Source organism: Pelodiscus sinensis, chromosome 1 (genome assembly GCF_052426305.1).
Source record: "Pelodiscus sinensis isolate ZL-2025 chromosome 1, ASM5242630v1, whole genome shotgun sequence".
Classification (NCBI taxonomy): domain Eukaryota; kingdom Metazoa; phylum Chordata; order Testudines; family Trionychidae; genus Pelodiscus; species Pelodiscus sinensis.
In genome coordinates, this window is record NC_143052.1 from 303,883,043 (window position 1) to 303,898,956 (window position 15,914).

At 44.8% G+C, this 15,914-nt stretch overlaps 1 protein-coding gene across 1 annotated transcript; it reads left to right on the plus strand.

The window, feature by feature from the left end:
• Positions 1-555: 555 nt before the first annotated feature.
• Positions 556-5,731, plus strand: LOC142824867 (macrophage metalloelastase-like). The gene is made up of 5 exons (XM_089777558.1): positions 556-1,045; positions 2,601-2,822; positions 2,924-3,074; positions 4,975-5,100; positions 5,547-5,731. Exons 1-5 carry the CDS (start codon positions 938-940, stop codon positions 5,729-5,731), a joined length of 792 nt encoding a protein of 263 aa, XP_089633684.1. The 5' UTR covers positions 556-937.
• Positions 5,732-15,914: the final 10,183 nt, after the last annotated feature.

Here is a 15,914-nt window from a genome sequence, read left to right on the forward strand (position 1 = left end):
ACCCAAAATGCAACAGTACGCTGATATTCGGCTGAAGTACCCTATGAAATAAATTCATCCATTGCTTGCTGTAGCATTCCATGGAGCGCAAATGAGGCCTGCTGCTCACTGAAATCCACCATAACTGAGTATGGCTCCTTACTCTTCCGTAGAAGCATCTGGGATTTTTTTCCACATAGGATAATTCTAGCTCCTTTATTTTATACTAAATAATCCTTTTTAAAGACTGATTCATCAGAGCTCATCAGATTTGAGGTCAAAAAACTTTAAGGGACTCCATAATCTTTCCACATATAGAAGTGGCCAGATTCAGAGCTTAGTTAAATCTGGACAAACCTTACTAGCATCACTAAATTTCCTCTGGATTTTCAGAATTTGTACTAGAATGCTTAAATAGAAACTTTCACACGGGCAGGTATTACAAAGCATGTAGTTTTCAGTGATTTCGCTCGCACGGCACTTACACTTATGTAGTCACGTCCTCTGCAGTCAATCAACACATGTAGACTAGATATCAAGCCAGAAGTGTGCTGCAATGTGCATTAATGGCACCAAGGTAATGTTGGAAAGCTGAGATTGGTCAGCAAGCAAATGTGTTGCCTGAGGTTAAGAAAACTAACATCCCTCTGCCCCTGTGGTTTTTGCACCTGAATCATATGAAAGGGAGATAAAGAGAGTTGACTGCCTGTTCTGTCAGTGTGACATCAGCTGTGCTGTCATCAAAAAGTTAATGTTTCTTCATTTACATTTTGGAATAAAGACACCTTAAAAGCATTACAGCAAATAACAAAACCACAGAGGAAGCCTAAAAATGACTCATGAAACCTGTTACCACACACACACACCAGTCCAGGCCTATATAAGCTTTATAGCTGTGACCATCAGACACAGAAGACCTCAGATTTTCCTTTTTCAGCAGTGACCATCTGATAACACCATGAAATACATCCTTCTCTGCATTGCACCGTTCTTGCCTGGAATTCTTGGTCTCCCAGGTTCGCTTAAACCAGAGCCATGGAACTCCAACAACCAGAAGCGTATAGAGGTATGTCATGAATGGGCTATCTGTCAGGCTGTTCAACTAACCCGCAAATATACTGCTTTTCCATTGTAAGTCTACATCTTATATTTCTTTCCAGAGAGCAGGTGACATTGTATTTTATTTCAGTGGTATGTAGTTGTTACAAGTCAGTTGACAAAAAATAGAAGGTATAAAGTAAAATTTTGAAAGCCCCCTATGTGAAATTGCAAAAGTGAATTAGGACCAGGTATTAAAGATATAAAATTACCCAAAGATGAGAGAGAGAGCGAGAGAGAGAGAGAGATCATGGCTATTTTTAGTAAAAGTCAGGAAAAGCTTCCATCAATTTTTCTTTTTTGCCCATGTCCTCTCTGTGACTTTTACAAAAATGTCCATGAAAAAATCTTATCCTTAATATTATTTATAAATGACAGGGTGGTATGATTCTCATGACCACTAAGGGTCTTTTATAATACCAGATGGGTAATATAAAGGGACTTTACAATGAATGTAAATTTACACCCATTTTAAGATCCCTTTACACTACCAAAATGGTGTACAAAAGGCACTGGTGTAAATGAGAAGTAGGAGCCTAAGTTCTTAGGCCTGAAAAGGTCCAGGCATAAGCAATTACTCAAATCCAGAACTAACTAACCCTTGCACAACACTCTTTTGTGTATTTCATAAAAGACAGAATAGAGCACTGCAGCATTTTGATATGAAGTAAGATTAAGTACAGAGTTCTCAAAGGAGAAAGGTAGTGACAATTTTAACACAAATCCACATTGTTATTTTAGAATCATAGAATACTACAACTGGAAGGGACCCCGAGAGGTCATTGAGTCCAGTCCCCTGCCCTCACGGCAGGGCCCAGTACCATCTAGACCATCCCTGAGAGATGTCTATCTAACCTGCTCTTAAATATCTCCAGAGATGGAGATTCCACAACCTCCCTAGGCAATTTATTCCAGTGTTTAACCACCCTGACAGTTAGGAAGTTTTCCTAATGTCTAACCTAAACTTTCCTTGCTGCAGTTTAAGCCCATTGTGTCTTCTCCTAGGCTACGTCTACACTGGCCCCTTTTCCGAAAGGGGCATGGTAATTTCAGAGATCGTAATAGGGAAATCCGCGGGGGATTTAAATATCCCCCGCGGCATTTAAATCAAAATGTCTGCCGCTTTTTTCCGGCTTTTAGAAAAGCCGGAAAAGAGCGTCTACACTGGCCCCGATCCTCCGGAAAAAGCGCCCTTTTCCGGAGGATCTTATTCCTACTTCGAAGTAGGAATATTTAAATCCCCCGTGGATTTCCCTATTACGATCTCAAAAATTACCATGCCCCTACCGGAAAAGGGGCCAATGTAGACGAGCCCCTAGTGTTCATTTATATTGGAAAAGTGGTCTCATATCTGTCTGAACTGTTTCCCTTTTATGACAGAGTACTGTGATTTTCTAGGGATCTAGTAATTGAAGTATAGTCAAGGATCTGGATCTTATACTTGCCGACAAATTGATTCTTTAAGGTATAAGAGAACACAACTGGAGATGAACCCTGAATCTAAAGTTTCTTTTTATTTTCAGGATTATCTGCACAGGTTCTTTCCATCTATTAATAAAGTAGGTGGTTGGGACTTAGAAGAGAAAATTAAAGAGATGCAGAAATTTTTCCACCTGACTGTAACAGGAAAATTAAATTCACAAACAGAAGAAATGATGGCACGGCCAAGGTGTGGAGTCCCCGATGTATTAGATTACAGCACATTTCCAGGAACTCCAAGATGGAGGAAGAATGTATTGACTTACAGCTTGGTTATATGCCACTTTTGTGCATTTTGTTTTGTTTTAATGCTGGCATATTATTCCATGCCTTAAATGACAATAATTTCTTTTCTTTTGCTGCTGAAAGGATTCTGAATTATACACCTGATCTGCCTCGTTCTATGGTGGTGAAAGCGATCAAAAAGGCATTTCAGGTGTGGAGTGATGTGACTCCACTGAGATTTCAAAACGTTGCCAGGGGAGAAGCGGATATCCTAATTCGTTTTGCACATGGTGGTGAGGCTACTGCTATGTTTTTAAGAATCCATGAATTACATTTATTTAAAGTTGAAGCTATACTTTAAAAGCTTACATGTTTTCATACCCAAAGGCTGAAGAGAGAACAATTATTTTCATTCTGAGTTCATCCGATCTTTATCATGTCCTGCAGTTTTATATTTGTGTATCAGTTTAACTAATCAACCATCACAAAATCCCTTGGAAGTTCAAACTGTAAAATGAGGAAAATAGTGTCAACGTATATGTGATTGTAAAAGTACTCCTCTGCTAAGATCATTATTCCTATATATGAGCAAACAAGGAGTCTTCACACTTGTGAACGGTTTAAACACCTTGGTCATATGCCTCAAAACATTTTTTTTGCCTCATTAGAGACAAACACAAATACAACAGAGCTTCTTTCCACTGTAGTCCAACGCAAGGGGGACTATTTTGGATTACAGTTTTATTTTAGGCTTCTAAGAAGTCTGAAAGGGGGAGAATGTGTGTGTATACGCACACATGCACATACTTTAGTTCCTCTCTCACTACAACTACAGGGCACCCCTCTTTCACAAAAGCCTATGCAACTGAAGCACCGATTAGCATATTGTCATGCTTCATTTGCATAATTCATTAGTGGCCATTTTTGCGCAAGAGTCTTTGTGCAAAAAAGAGCCATCTACACAGCTCCTTTTTGCACAAAAACACACTCTTGCGCAAGAGCTATTCTTTCTGAAAAAATTGAGAAGAATGGCTCTTGTGAAAGAGGGTGTTTTTGCCCAAAAAGGAGCTGTGTAGAGGGCTACTTTTTGTGCAAAAGCCTCTTGTGCAAAAATGTCCCCTGATTAATTATGCAAATGAAGCAGGGAAATATGCTAATCTGCACTTTGTTTGCATAGGCTTTTGTGCTAAAGAGATGCAGTGTAGACATACAAGTGTTAGTCCTCCTCTTAAGTGCTGTTTACACTAGATTTTTATTTTGATAAAGCTATGTCCCTCGGTCGGTCGGCTGTGTGAAAAATCCTGACCCTTGAGAGTCATCTATACTAGCCAGTGTAGACTAGTGCTAGGTCAAGAGGAGACTTCTCCCATTGACCTAGCTACCCCTTCTTGGGGAGGTGATGTACCTCCACCAAGGAGAGAACTCCTATTACTGTGGGCGCTACTTATGCTGAAGTGCTACAGTGGTGCAGCTGTAGCATTCTGAGTGTAGCCAAACCCTTAAAGATTCATTCCCAAACATCCAATAGTACAATAATGTTGTAGGCAGAAGAGGAGAGTCAACCTTTTCCATCCAACCTCCACTCCAGCTGAAGATCCAGACACCTCAGCCACTCTTACGGGAGATTCTAACAGAAGACACATTAAATTAGTTTACCAAATGAGAGGCTCAGTTTTTCAAAGCAGTGGTTCCCTAAAATCATTCACTTGAAGTAGCACAGGTAGTGCAGGTAGCATAATCTATCCTTATTATTGCCCAATGCTCTCAATTCTAGGACCTTGCCTTCAGATGCTTATAACTTTGCAAAACTTAAGCCAGACATTTTCTCACTTGGTTTCAGCCTCAGGCTGAAATTTTGGAAAGTTTCAGAGAAGATGATTCAGCCATTACTGAGAAAATGCCCTCCATAAGACAGAAGTCCATGGGAAAAAATAGTTTGCAATCATGGAATTAAAAACCGTACCATAATGTGCACACACATGGGAGCTGAGTTCATTGAACAGGCAATCTTAAGTGTGACATTTCCTACCTTTTGAATGTTTGACTTTGCAACCTTAACATTATTTTAGTCTCATTTTAATATATTAATATCTACAATGAATAAAAGCAAATTCTAAACTTCAAGATATGTAACTGTGTTTAAAATGAATCATTGTGTTAATTGATGACATATTAATTTCCTTTCCTATGCAGCACACGGCGACCAATCTCCCTTTGATGGAAGGGGAGGAGTACTGGCTCATGCCTTTGCACCAAGCCCAGGGATAGGAGGAGATGCTCATTTTGATGAAGCTGAGAAATGGTCACAAAATCATATAGGTAAAGTATTTCCTGTGCCCGTCGCAACAAATTCAGCATTTTCTTCCTATAACTGTTTGTCCCTCTCTCTTATATATAATGTAACATACTTACCTTTGCCTGCCAGAGCATATATATAAGGTCTGTATTCTGTGGAGCTCAAATCACTTTACAAAAGTGGGAGAGCAATATTATCCTGGTGTTTTTGTAAGTTAGACACAACTTTAAGTGATTGTCAAAAGTGATCTCCATTAACAAAAGGAGAGTCAGGAATAGATTGCAGGTTTCCTGACTTCCCATTCATGGCCTCTGAAAAATTCTTACTAAAACATGGGAGAGCAGATAAACTTAAATTAAACCTATAGGATTTCATCACAATGAAAAGATGTGAATTCTTCTGCTTGTGATTCTCCGTTCCATTGTATGTTAACAATTCTTTTCCTCTTTTTATTATATGAAAACTTTAGGAACAAATTTGTTCCTTGTTGCTGCTCATGAATTTGGCCATTCTTTGGGACTGGGTCATTCAAATGTTCAAGGTGCTCTGACGTACCCTATTTATCGCTACTTGGATCCAAACACCTTCGTCCTTCCAGATGACGACAGACAAGGAATTCAGCGATTATATGGTAATTTCAGTGTCAGATGTTAATTTTGATATAAAAAAATACCAAAAAGGGACAGATTTTGTCATACTTTAAGTACCTTACTCAGACAGCCAAACTGATTTGAATGGTCTACTCTCTGAGCAAGGTACTACTCAGTGAGAGTACCTAAACTTAGATCAAGCCAACATGATATACTTTATCCCTTCCGCCTATTCTTTCTGGAGTCTAAGAGCAAGCTGTCCATATCGCAAAACCACCTAATGGAGTTATAGACCGGGACTGACAAAGGGTCCCCTACACACCAGTGCTTTGCAGAAATCAATGATGGCATGCTGCTAACCTAACTGCCAGTGAGTAGTACCTTGCTCTACCAAAGAGGATATTGAAAGCAGTATGGCTGCTTGCTGAATGTGAGATTGTGCAATGTGGCTGTGTCTAGACTGGCCAGTTTTTCCGCAAAAACAGCTGCTTTTGCGGAAAAACTTGCTAGCTGTCTACACTGGCTGCTTGAATTTCTGCAAGAACACTGACGATCTCATGTAAGATTGTCATTGTTCTTGCGGAAATACTATGCTGCTCCAGTTTGGGCAAAAGCCCTCTTGCGCAAATCATTTGCGCAAGAGGGCCAGTGTAGACAGCACAGTACTGTTTTGCACAAAAAAGCCCTGATGGCTAAAATGGCGATCGGGGCTTTTTTGCGCAAAAGCGCGTCTAGATTGGCACAGATGCTTTTCCGCAAAAAGTGCTTTTGCGGAAAAGCGTCCATGCCAATCTAGATGCTCTTTTCTGAAAATGCTTTTAACAGAAAACTTTTCCATTAAAAGCATTTCCGGAAATCATGCCAGTCTAGACGTAGCCTGTAAGTATGGCAGAATCTGGCCCTCACATCACTGTTCTCGGAGTCAGGACCTACTCATTCTAAGTTACAGTGGCAAAACTATGCTCTAAAACTATGGCACTTGTGTGTGAACATTTGCTTCCATCAGACACTTCACAAAGGGACAGCAATCATGGTACATATTTCTCTGAATTTTGTCTCAAACAAATACCTTATTATTTCCGTATTTCTATTCCACAGGCAGAAAAAGAGAAAACTTCTAAAGAACCATGGTGTTTTTAAAGAGAATGAAGAAGTCAGCAAGTGTACTTTTCTTTCACACCAGAAATGTTTCATTTTATTTCTTTAAATGGCAAATGTTTGAAGATCAATTTCTGCTCCTATACATTTAGGCTACGTCTAGACAGCAGTTCTATTTTGGGATATCAAAAGTATCCACAAATAGCTATTTCGCATCTTTAAATGCACCCATTACTTCGGAATATATTCCGGTGTCCCTGTAGCCCTCGTTCCATGAAGGTTAAGGGACTTGCTGGAATAGCGCTTTATTCTGAAATTTCAAAATAATCTATTTCAAAATTAGATTGAAATAAGATATGCAATTTGCGTAGCTCAAATTGCGTAGCTTATTTTGACCTACGGGTGCAGTGGAGATGCACCTTTACTGAGATTTGAAAACCTCTTTAAATGTATTCAGTAGTTTCTATGAAAATAAAAATTCTCCCAGCACTATTCTGCCATCCTACATTCCTGTCTGTCAAACGCTGGTGGTTTGCATTTCACTGGGGGGCTCGGTGACTACTATATGGTCAATGCATGCAGGACAAAAATTGTCAGGTGGGTGCTTGAAGTGCATCTAACATCACGACTTAGGCTCTCTGTTCCCAGCCCATTCCCTTCTCCTCCTTACTGCATATACATACCCAGACTCTGAGTACCCTCCACAAGGCCCAGAGAAAGCATGTAAGGCAGTGAGTGGTTCACAAAGTGTGGTCTGCAACCATCTTGCAGGTAAGCTGCAGGCTCTGGGTTCACACACCCCTATACTGGGGAGCCTACACTGGTGCTCCAGCTCTGCAGCTCCCCTCTTGGGGGAGGATCCTCATGGGCCAGATCTAGCTCATGGGGACAGGAAGCAGCTCCATGCACTCCCACTCCTCCTCCTCTGAGCAGGGGGATTGGCAGTCCAAGAAACTGTTCACCTGAAAGCTTTCCCTGCTGCTTCCATTGGCCAGATTCATGGTGCCTGAGAGCGACAGGAGGTACAGAGCCAGGTAAGTGTCGTCCCCTCCGCCCCACCTTCATATCCAAACTTCACACTCCCATTCCCGTCAGGCACCATTACTTTTTACCCTGCAAGGTAAAGTAAGGGCTGGCAGAGCCTTGAGAAGATTGGATGGGTGGCTCACGGACTGGTGGTGTTATCGAGTTAACATCAAGTCAACTCAGGGATGGTCTAGACAGTATGTGGACTGAAAGTAGGAGAAGTAGCAATCAGCTTAATCTGCAGCAAGGGAGATTTAGGTTCAATATTAGGAGAAACTTTCTAAGTAACTATAAAAACAGTTAAGCTACGGAGTAGGCTTCAAAGGGAGGTTCTGGAATCTCCATCACTGGAGGTTTTTAAGAACCAGTTAGACAAAAGTGTGTAGGAATACTTGGTCCTGCCTCAGCACAGGGAGCTGGACTAGGGGGTCTTTCTAGGTCACTTCCACCCTGCATTTCTATGATTCTCTGTAGAGCTTAACTGGTGATCATCACAGCAAAACTGACCCTCCAGCCTTCACCCAGCTCCCGTCCAACGTGAATTATTAACAAATGAGCTGGTCCCTGATATAGAGAAGTCATAAGACCAGTGAGCCTAGCAGCCCTGTCAGTGATATCTCAGGACAGCCATTCCCTCATAGAACAGTGGGGGAAGCTAGGGGATCCAATCGTTCCTCCCTGATAAAGGTCTGCAAAGCACAAACAGGGACTTAGCTTAAAAAAGCAGAGATGCCTTCCCTCAATCACTATTACAGGCACCTATCCTAAGTCTGTAAGTAAACACATGGGCTACGTCTACATTGGCCCCTTTTCTGGAAGGGGCATGTTAATTTCAGAGGTCGTAATAGGGAAATCCGCGGGGGATTTAAATATCCCCCGCGGCATTTAAATAAAAATGTCCGCTGCTTTTTTCCAGCTTTTAGAAAAGACGGAAAAGAGCGTCTACACTGGCCCCGATCCTCCGGAAAAAGCACCCTTTTTTGAATAAGTAGGAATAAGATCCTCCGGAAAAGGGTGCTTTTTCCGGAGGATCGGGGCCAGTGTAGACGCTCTTTTCCGGCTTTTCTAAAAGCCGGAAAAAAGCGGCGGACATTTTTATTTAAATGCCGCGGGGGATATTTAAATCCCCCGCGGATTTCCCTATTACGACCTCTGAAATTAACATGCCCCTTCCGGAAAAGGGGCCAATGTAGACGAGCCCATGCAGTTCTCAGATAGCCTTCTGACCCAGAAAGAGGCTAGACAAGAGGGAGGGTAACACACCTGAACAGTCAATGCCACTTACAGCCCAGAATTCATCAGCAACACTGAATTCCCAGAAAGACAAAGTGAAGATGATAAAAAAAACCAGACCCCATATCACTAGCTATAGGGTTTAGATCTAGCTTGGTGTGTATCACAGAAGAGTGGTTAGAGACCCCCAAGAGGCACTGGACTGAGGGTCTTCTACCATCTTAGTGGAGAAAGGGCAAGGGAGAAACCCTGCATACTGGTTACTTACAGTGGATCTTCTGGAAACCTCAACTTCTCTGAGGGTATGTCTTCGCAGCAAAGTTATTTTGAAAAAACAGCCATTATTTCAAAATAACTTCACTAGCATCTACACAGCCAAACTGCTATTTTGAAATTCATTTGAAATAGCGGAGCACTTATTCCAAATTTGGTAAACCTCATTCCATGAGGAATAAAGCCAAATTCAAAATAGCTATTTCATAATAAGTGCTGTGTAGACACATCGAAATAGGGGGCCTCCAGCCTTCCCAGGGTGCCCTGGTGGCCACTCCAGTCTCAACCAAGATCACTCCTCTCCTTCCTCCCTCCCCGGAGCCTTTAGGGGTTGACTCTGGCCACAGTGTCTGTGCCAGTTCCAAGCCTGCCAGGCCAGAGCCAGCAGTCACTACCCCTGACCCAGTGGCCCCAAAACATGAGCCAGCAAAGACTGGCAGCCAGCCCTCCACCACTCGCCAGGAGCAGTCTGCCAGCTCCCAGGAGCCTGACAGGGGCTGGAGAAGGCGGGCGCCTTCCTGGTCCAGGGTGGAGATCATGGACCTTATTCAGGTTTGGGGGGATTGCCCCCAATGTCCATGATCTCTGCACTAGAGAGAGGAATGCGGCCATCAATGGCAGGATAGCTGCCAGCCTGGCCCTAAAGGCCACATGTGAACCCAGGAGCAAGTTTGCATGAAAATCAAGTTGGTCTGGAGAGCCCCCCCAACCCTGAGCCTTGACCTTCTCCTCCCCTTTCTTCCTCCCCCCAAGTTTTCCCCCTTCCCTCTCCCCCCCTCTCTTCTCCCCTCTCCCGCCTCCTTTCCCCAGTCTCACCAGAGTTTCATTCTCCCCCCTCTCCCCCGGGGTTTTGTTAAATAAAGATAGTTTGTGTTCATGAAAATACGTGTATTTTATTTGACATCAGGAAGGGGGCAGAGGGAGAGGTAAGTGGAAGGACGTGAGGGAGGAATGAGGCACAAGCCCCCAGTGGAGCAGACCAGAGAGGCTCTGAGGGCTCCTCAGGATGGAAGCTCTCCCGCAGGGCCTCCTGGATACTGACAGCCCCCTGATGGACCTCTCAGATGGCAGCCTGCAGAAAGTTCAGACAGGTCCGCAGCAACGCGTCCACGAAAAGCACCAGAGTGCCCAGGGGCAGCTCTGGCTTCATGTCGCAGAGTGCTGTGATGTCCTGAGTGAAGGCAACCAGAGCACACAGAGACAAAATGGTTTCCTGTCCCTCATGGAGGTAGGCAAGCAAGCAGGGAAACCTGAGAACTGGCTGTCCAGGGGGGTGCCTTTAAGCATAGGCCTCAGACAGCCTCAGGCAGCAGCCACACAAAGTAACTCCTGACCTGATGCCCTGCCGGACCTGGTTCTGTCCGGCCTTAAATGCGATTCACCGTACACTCAGTGTGGACGCGCTATTTCGAAATAGCAAAACGCTATTTCAAAATGCATTTTGTGTGTAGACGCGCTATTTCGAAATAGCAAAACGCTATTTCAAAATGCATTTTGTGTGTAGACGCGCTATTTCGAAATAAGATAGTTTGAAATAATGCTGTAGTGTAGACATACTCTGAAAGAAGAAATCAGGCCCCTGAGTAATTGAAACAGATACTTCAAAGAGTTTAATTGGAAACATGTGCACAGTAAATACAAACACTATATTATTTACAGGGGAGGGTTATTTACAGGTGACTGTTTGTGAGACACAGCATGGCCAGCACCTGAGAAATAAACTTAAAGAGTCATCAGCATTTGTACAATGCCCCTTAATAAATATAATAATATGGGTTGGGATTAAGCTGCTGGATATGGAATGGAAAACAATCTCCAAAACAGGAAACACCACAAGATTAGGGGAACTCCTATTACCTAATATAGTGAATTATCAGAAAGTGTCAGTTCAACAGGGGGTCTCCATTGATCCCCTTCCCATATTCAGCCATCACAGGAAGATTCTCTCCCCACTGAGAACCACAGACAATGATATCCCAGACCCCCTCAGCCTTTTACCCTCCTTTGCTAACTGTTGTCTGGTGACTCCTCATAGGCCCAGAACCCAGGAGGGCAAGAGTAAAGTGCTGAGAGAGACTAGAAACCTAACTATTCAGGAAACTTTTTCTATAAGGTGGAGGATCATAGCCTCTAAATTTGGTGGACGAATGATATGTGCACAGTAAATACAAACACTATATTATTTACAGGGGAGGGTTATTTACAGGTGACTGTTTGTGAGACACAGCATGGCCAGCACCTGAGAAATAAACTTAAAGAGTCATCAGCATTTGTACAATGCCCCTTAATAAATATAATAACATGGGTTGGGATTAAGCTGCTGGATATGGAATGGAAAACAATCTCCAAAACAGGAAACACCACAAGATTAGGGGAACTCCTATTACCTAATATAGTGAATTATCAGAAAGTGTCAATTCAACAGGGGAAAACACTGATCCCCTTCCCATATTCAGCCATCACAGGAAGATTCTCTCCCCATTGAGAACCACAGACAATGATATCCCAGACCCCCTCAGCCTTTTACCCTCCTTTGCTAACTGTTGTCTGGTGACTCCTCATAGGCCCAGAACCCAGGAGGGCAAGAGTAAAGTGCTGAGAGAGACTAGAAACCTAACTATTCAGGAAACTTTTTCTATGAGGTGGAGGATCATAGCCTCTAAATTTGGAGGACGAATGATATCTGCTGAGTACCTTCTTTGAAGGGCAGAGTGTTCTGAACTCCCAATAACATCAGAGGGAGTTTGAGGACACTCAGCAACTTATGGGACTGGACAATACAAGCACAGTTAAAGGCCCTGGATATCTAAAGGAAATCACCAAAATCCACAGTTAGATGCTTAAATGCCAATTAAAGCCACCCTTAGTGAATTCCCCCGGCATGTGTAATCCCCTAAGTAGTATAAGGGCCCTACCATCAATCAAACGTTAGCCCTGCCCCCTGCCCCCGGAAGTCCCGCCCCCTGACCGCCAGAATTCCCTTCTCCCCTGTCACCGGAAGTCCGGCCACTGGATGGTAGTACATCCGGGTCAAGAGGGACAGCTGACCGGGTGTCATGTGACCCCCGTTAGGCCCGTCCCCTGTCACCGGAAGTCCCGCCCTTTGGGGTAATTCATCCGGGGTCAAGAGGGGCAGGTGACCGGAAGTAAGGAGTGTCATGTGACCCCTCTAAGGACTCGCCCCGCCTCCCTCAACCAATCAGGAAGGGGTTTTCCCCTGTAGGACCGCCCCGCGAACCGCTTTAACCAAGCGGGGGGGCAGTTCTGGGACCCGATGACCCGCCCAGCAGTGGGTCGTGTGACCCCTCTAAGAACTTGTCCCGCCTCCCTCTACCAATCAGGAGGGGGTTTTTCCCTGTAGGACCGCCCCGCGAACCCCTTTGACCAAACGGGGGGCAGTTTTGGGACCGGATGACCCGCCCAGCAGTGGGTTGTGTGACCCCTCTAAGAACTCGCCCCACCTCCCTCTACCAATCAGGAGGGGTTTTTTCCCTGTAGGACCGCCCCACGAATCGCTTTGACCAATCCGGGGAGTGCAGTTCCGGGACCCGTTGACCAGACCTGAGGCGGGTCGTGTGACCCCTCTAAGAGCTTCCCGTGACACCCTTTGCCAATCAGAGCATAGCACTTCCCCGTAAGTTCTAGCGCCACACAAAAGAGGCCATCTTGTTCCAAGAGCGCGTGTTTCAGAGAGCGTGCAAACGCTGAGCGGAAACATGGCTTCTTTCACCAACTTTGTTGTGGTGCCGAGAAGAAAGCGCTACATCAGCGACAGTTCCGAGGAGGAAGGAGAAGTTGAAGGGAGCCCTTTGGCCCAGCCGCTGATGGATACACCAATATCTGACGCCGAAACCCAACCGCTCACGATGCAGCCAGACAAGCTAGATGGCCTGGAGGAAGAAGGTGCCCATGGCTCTCAGGAGTCGGACAAGACGCTTGGAAAAGAAGCCAAATAGGTAAATGAAAGATCGAAGTTGGGGCATCATGGGGTTAGGAAACCGGGATTTTGTAAACTTTAAAAAAAAAATGACCAGAGCGTCTTACATTATTTCTTTCTGGCAATCTTTTGACAGCTTGACGATGCCTTTCTAGCTGACCGTCAGACCCGGGACAGCATTGCATCGGACGAGGAAGACGAACCGGGCCCACCTTGTTTTTGCTCAACACTGATACAAAGCATTGAAGAGAACGCCAAGGATGACGGCCATGAAGAATTCAGGAGGTGGCTGTGCATTGACCTAGTTGAGCCAGTGCCACATCATAAGCGTAAAAAAGTTATGCGCTCTATTGTACGCGTTGGTGTTTATACCGTCCTTAGTCACTGTCTTAGGGAAAAGCTTTTTGAGGATTGTGAGGGTTGTGTCATAAATGCGCCAGCCCAGCAGTACCATGACTGTTTGACTTGGACTCCAGAGGGTATAAACTGCAAGCTCCGGGGCCTATGTGCTGAACTGTGTTTGGAAAGCTTATTAAATACTGTTATTGCCGTAGGTCCGTGGTCCCCAACACGGTGCCCGCGGGCGCCATGGCGCCCGCAGGGGCATTTGCATGCACCTGCCAGGTGCTTGGGGTTGACCTGGCCCTGGGTACATAGCGTGTGGCGCTTGCGCGGGGGGGGGCGCGCTGGCCCCGGGCGCGCGGTGCTTGAGGGTGGGGGTGCCGGCCCCGGGCGCGCGGTGCTTGGCGGAGATGAGCATTATTATGGGGTTCTGGATGTGAAAAAGTTGTTCGGAGCGAAAAATTATTGTGAGTTTTGCCACACAGTGTACAGTCATGACCACTCTTGCAGGTATTGTTGCCGCCTCTGCTTGAGCGGAACGTGCTCAGACAGCGTGGGCGTGCCGCTGCGGTGTCCTAGCTGTAGACTATTTTGTCGAGCCAAAGAGTGCTTAGTCAGACACATAGACTGCGCATCGAAAAAACAAGTTGAATGCCTGTCTAAAACTTTGTGTGATGTGTGTCAGTCTTACATGGACAAGCGGCACCGCTGTAAAGGGCGACGCTGTAAGCAGTGTAAGGGCTTGCTTGTTGGCAACATTGACAATCATTTCTGTTTTATGGACAGCCTTAGAAAGCCCGAAGCCTCAGAAAAGTATATTTTTTATGATTTCGAATGCACGCAGGAGACGGGGTTGCACACTCCCAATTACATTTTTGCTCTGGCCCTAAAGCCAGAAAAATCCTGGGAATTTAAGGGTAGCAAGTGTCTTTCTATGTTCATTAAGACCTTTATTGGCAAAGAGTTCCGTGACTACACATTCATAGCGCACAATTCCAAAGGTTACGATGCGTACTTTGTCGTGAGACAGCTACTGAAGGAAAAGATGTGCCTAGAGCTGATCACTCAGGGTAGTAAACTAATGTGTGTGAAAGTTAAGGCCCTGGACATTCGTTTTATAGACTCTTTAAACTTCTTGCCCATGAAGCTTAGCAAGCTACTGCAGGCGATGGGGTTTGAAGGGTGCAAAGGGTATTTTCCACATTTTTTTCACACCAAAATTACGTGGGGCCTATGCCTGGTGTGGGACACTATGGTGTAGACAGTATGATGCCCAGGGAAAAAGCAGAGTTTCTCGACTGGTATCGGGACCACAGCTATGAGACGTTTGACTTGCAGAAAGAGCTCGCGTATTACTGTCAACAGGATGTTAACATTTTGAGACAGGCTTGTATTCTATATAGAAAAGAGATTATGAACATGACAGAGATGGGGGATGTAGCAGAGAGAGGCCCTGGTAAATTCACTGAGATAAACCTGTATATCGATCCTTTCCAGTACATCACGCTGGCCTCCATCTGCATGGCGATGTACAGGTTTATGCTTTTGGAGCCTAACACGGTAGCTGTTCTCCCTCCAGACAATTACCACCGGCAGAAAAAGAGATATTCGACCCCATCTATTCAGTGGCTGCTGTATACCTCTTACAAAGAAAATATACAAATACGGCATGCTTTACAGGGTGGGGCACTACAGGTAGGCCCCTACTTTTTAGACGGTTATGCCAATGTTGACGGGGTACGCACGGCCTTTGAGTTTAACGGGTGTTTTTTCCATGGCTGTGTCACCTGTTATTGTGAAAAAGCACAAAACCCTATGACAGGGACAACTTTTGGGTTTCTTTATTACAAGACGCAGCTTAAGACTGACTATCTAAAACGACTTGGTTTTGTAGTGAGGACTCTCTGGGAGCACGAGTGGGAGGTGATGAAAGAAACAGACAGGGAGCTTGCAGGCTTTTTAAACCGAGCCCAGTTACCCCAGCCTCTCAGGCCTAGGGATGCTCTTTTCGGGGGGAGGACAAACGCTATCCGCCTATATTACAAGCCTAACCCCGGGGAAGAAATCCACTATTATGATTTTACCCTTTCGTAAACAAAACCAAAGAATACCCTATTGGACACCCCGATATAGTTTATGACAACTTTGGACCCCTTGCAAATTATTTTGGAATTGCAAAAGTTAAGGTGTACCCCCCGCGAGGCCTCTTTTTCCCATTGTTACCTGTCAGAGTGGGTGGCAAGCTTATGTTCCCGCTATGCCAAACATGTGCGGAAACCGAGCAGCGGGAGACGTGCACCCATACTGATGAGGAGAGAGCTATCCTGGGGACATGGTG

Excerpts from the sequence above, each read along its gene's own strand:
- LOC142824867 (XM_089777558.1), top strand. The coding sequence starts at position 938 with ATGAAATACATCCTTCTCTGCATTGCACCGTTCTTGCCTGGAATTCTT. Across the intron at positions 3,075-4,974 it reads AATTCGTTTTGCACATGGTG|CACACGGCGACCAATCTCCC; the intron begins GTGAGGCTACTG and ends TTTCCTATGCAG. Across the intron at positions 5,101-5,546 it reads ATGGTCACAAAATCATATAG|GAACAAATTTGTTCCTTGTT; the intron begins GTAAAGTATTTC and ends TGAAAACTTTAG.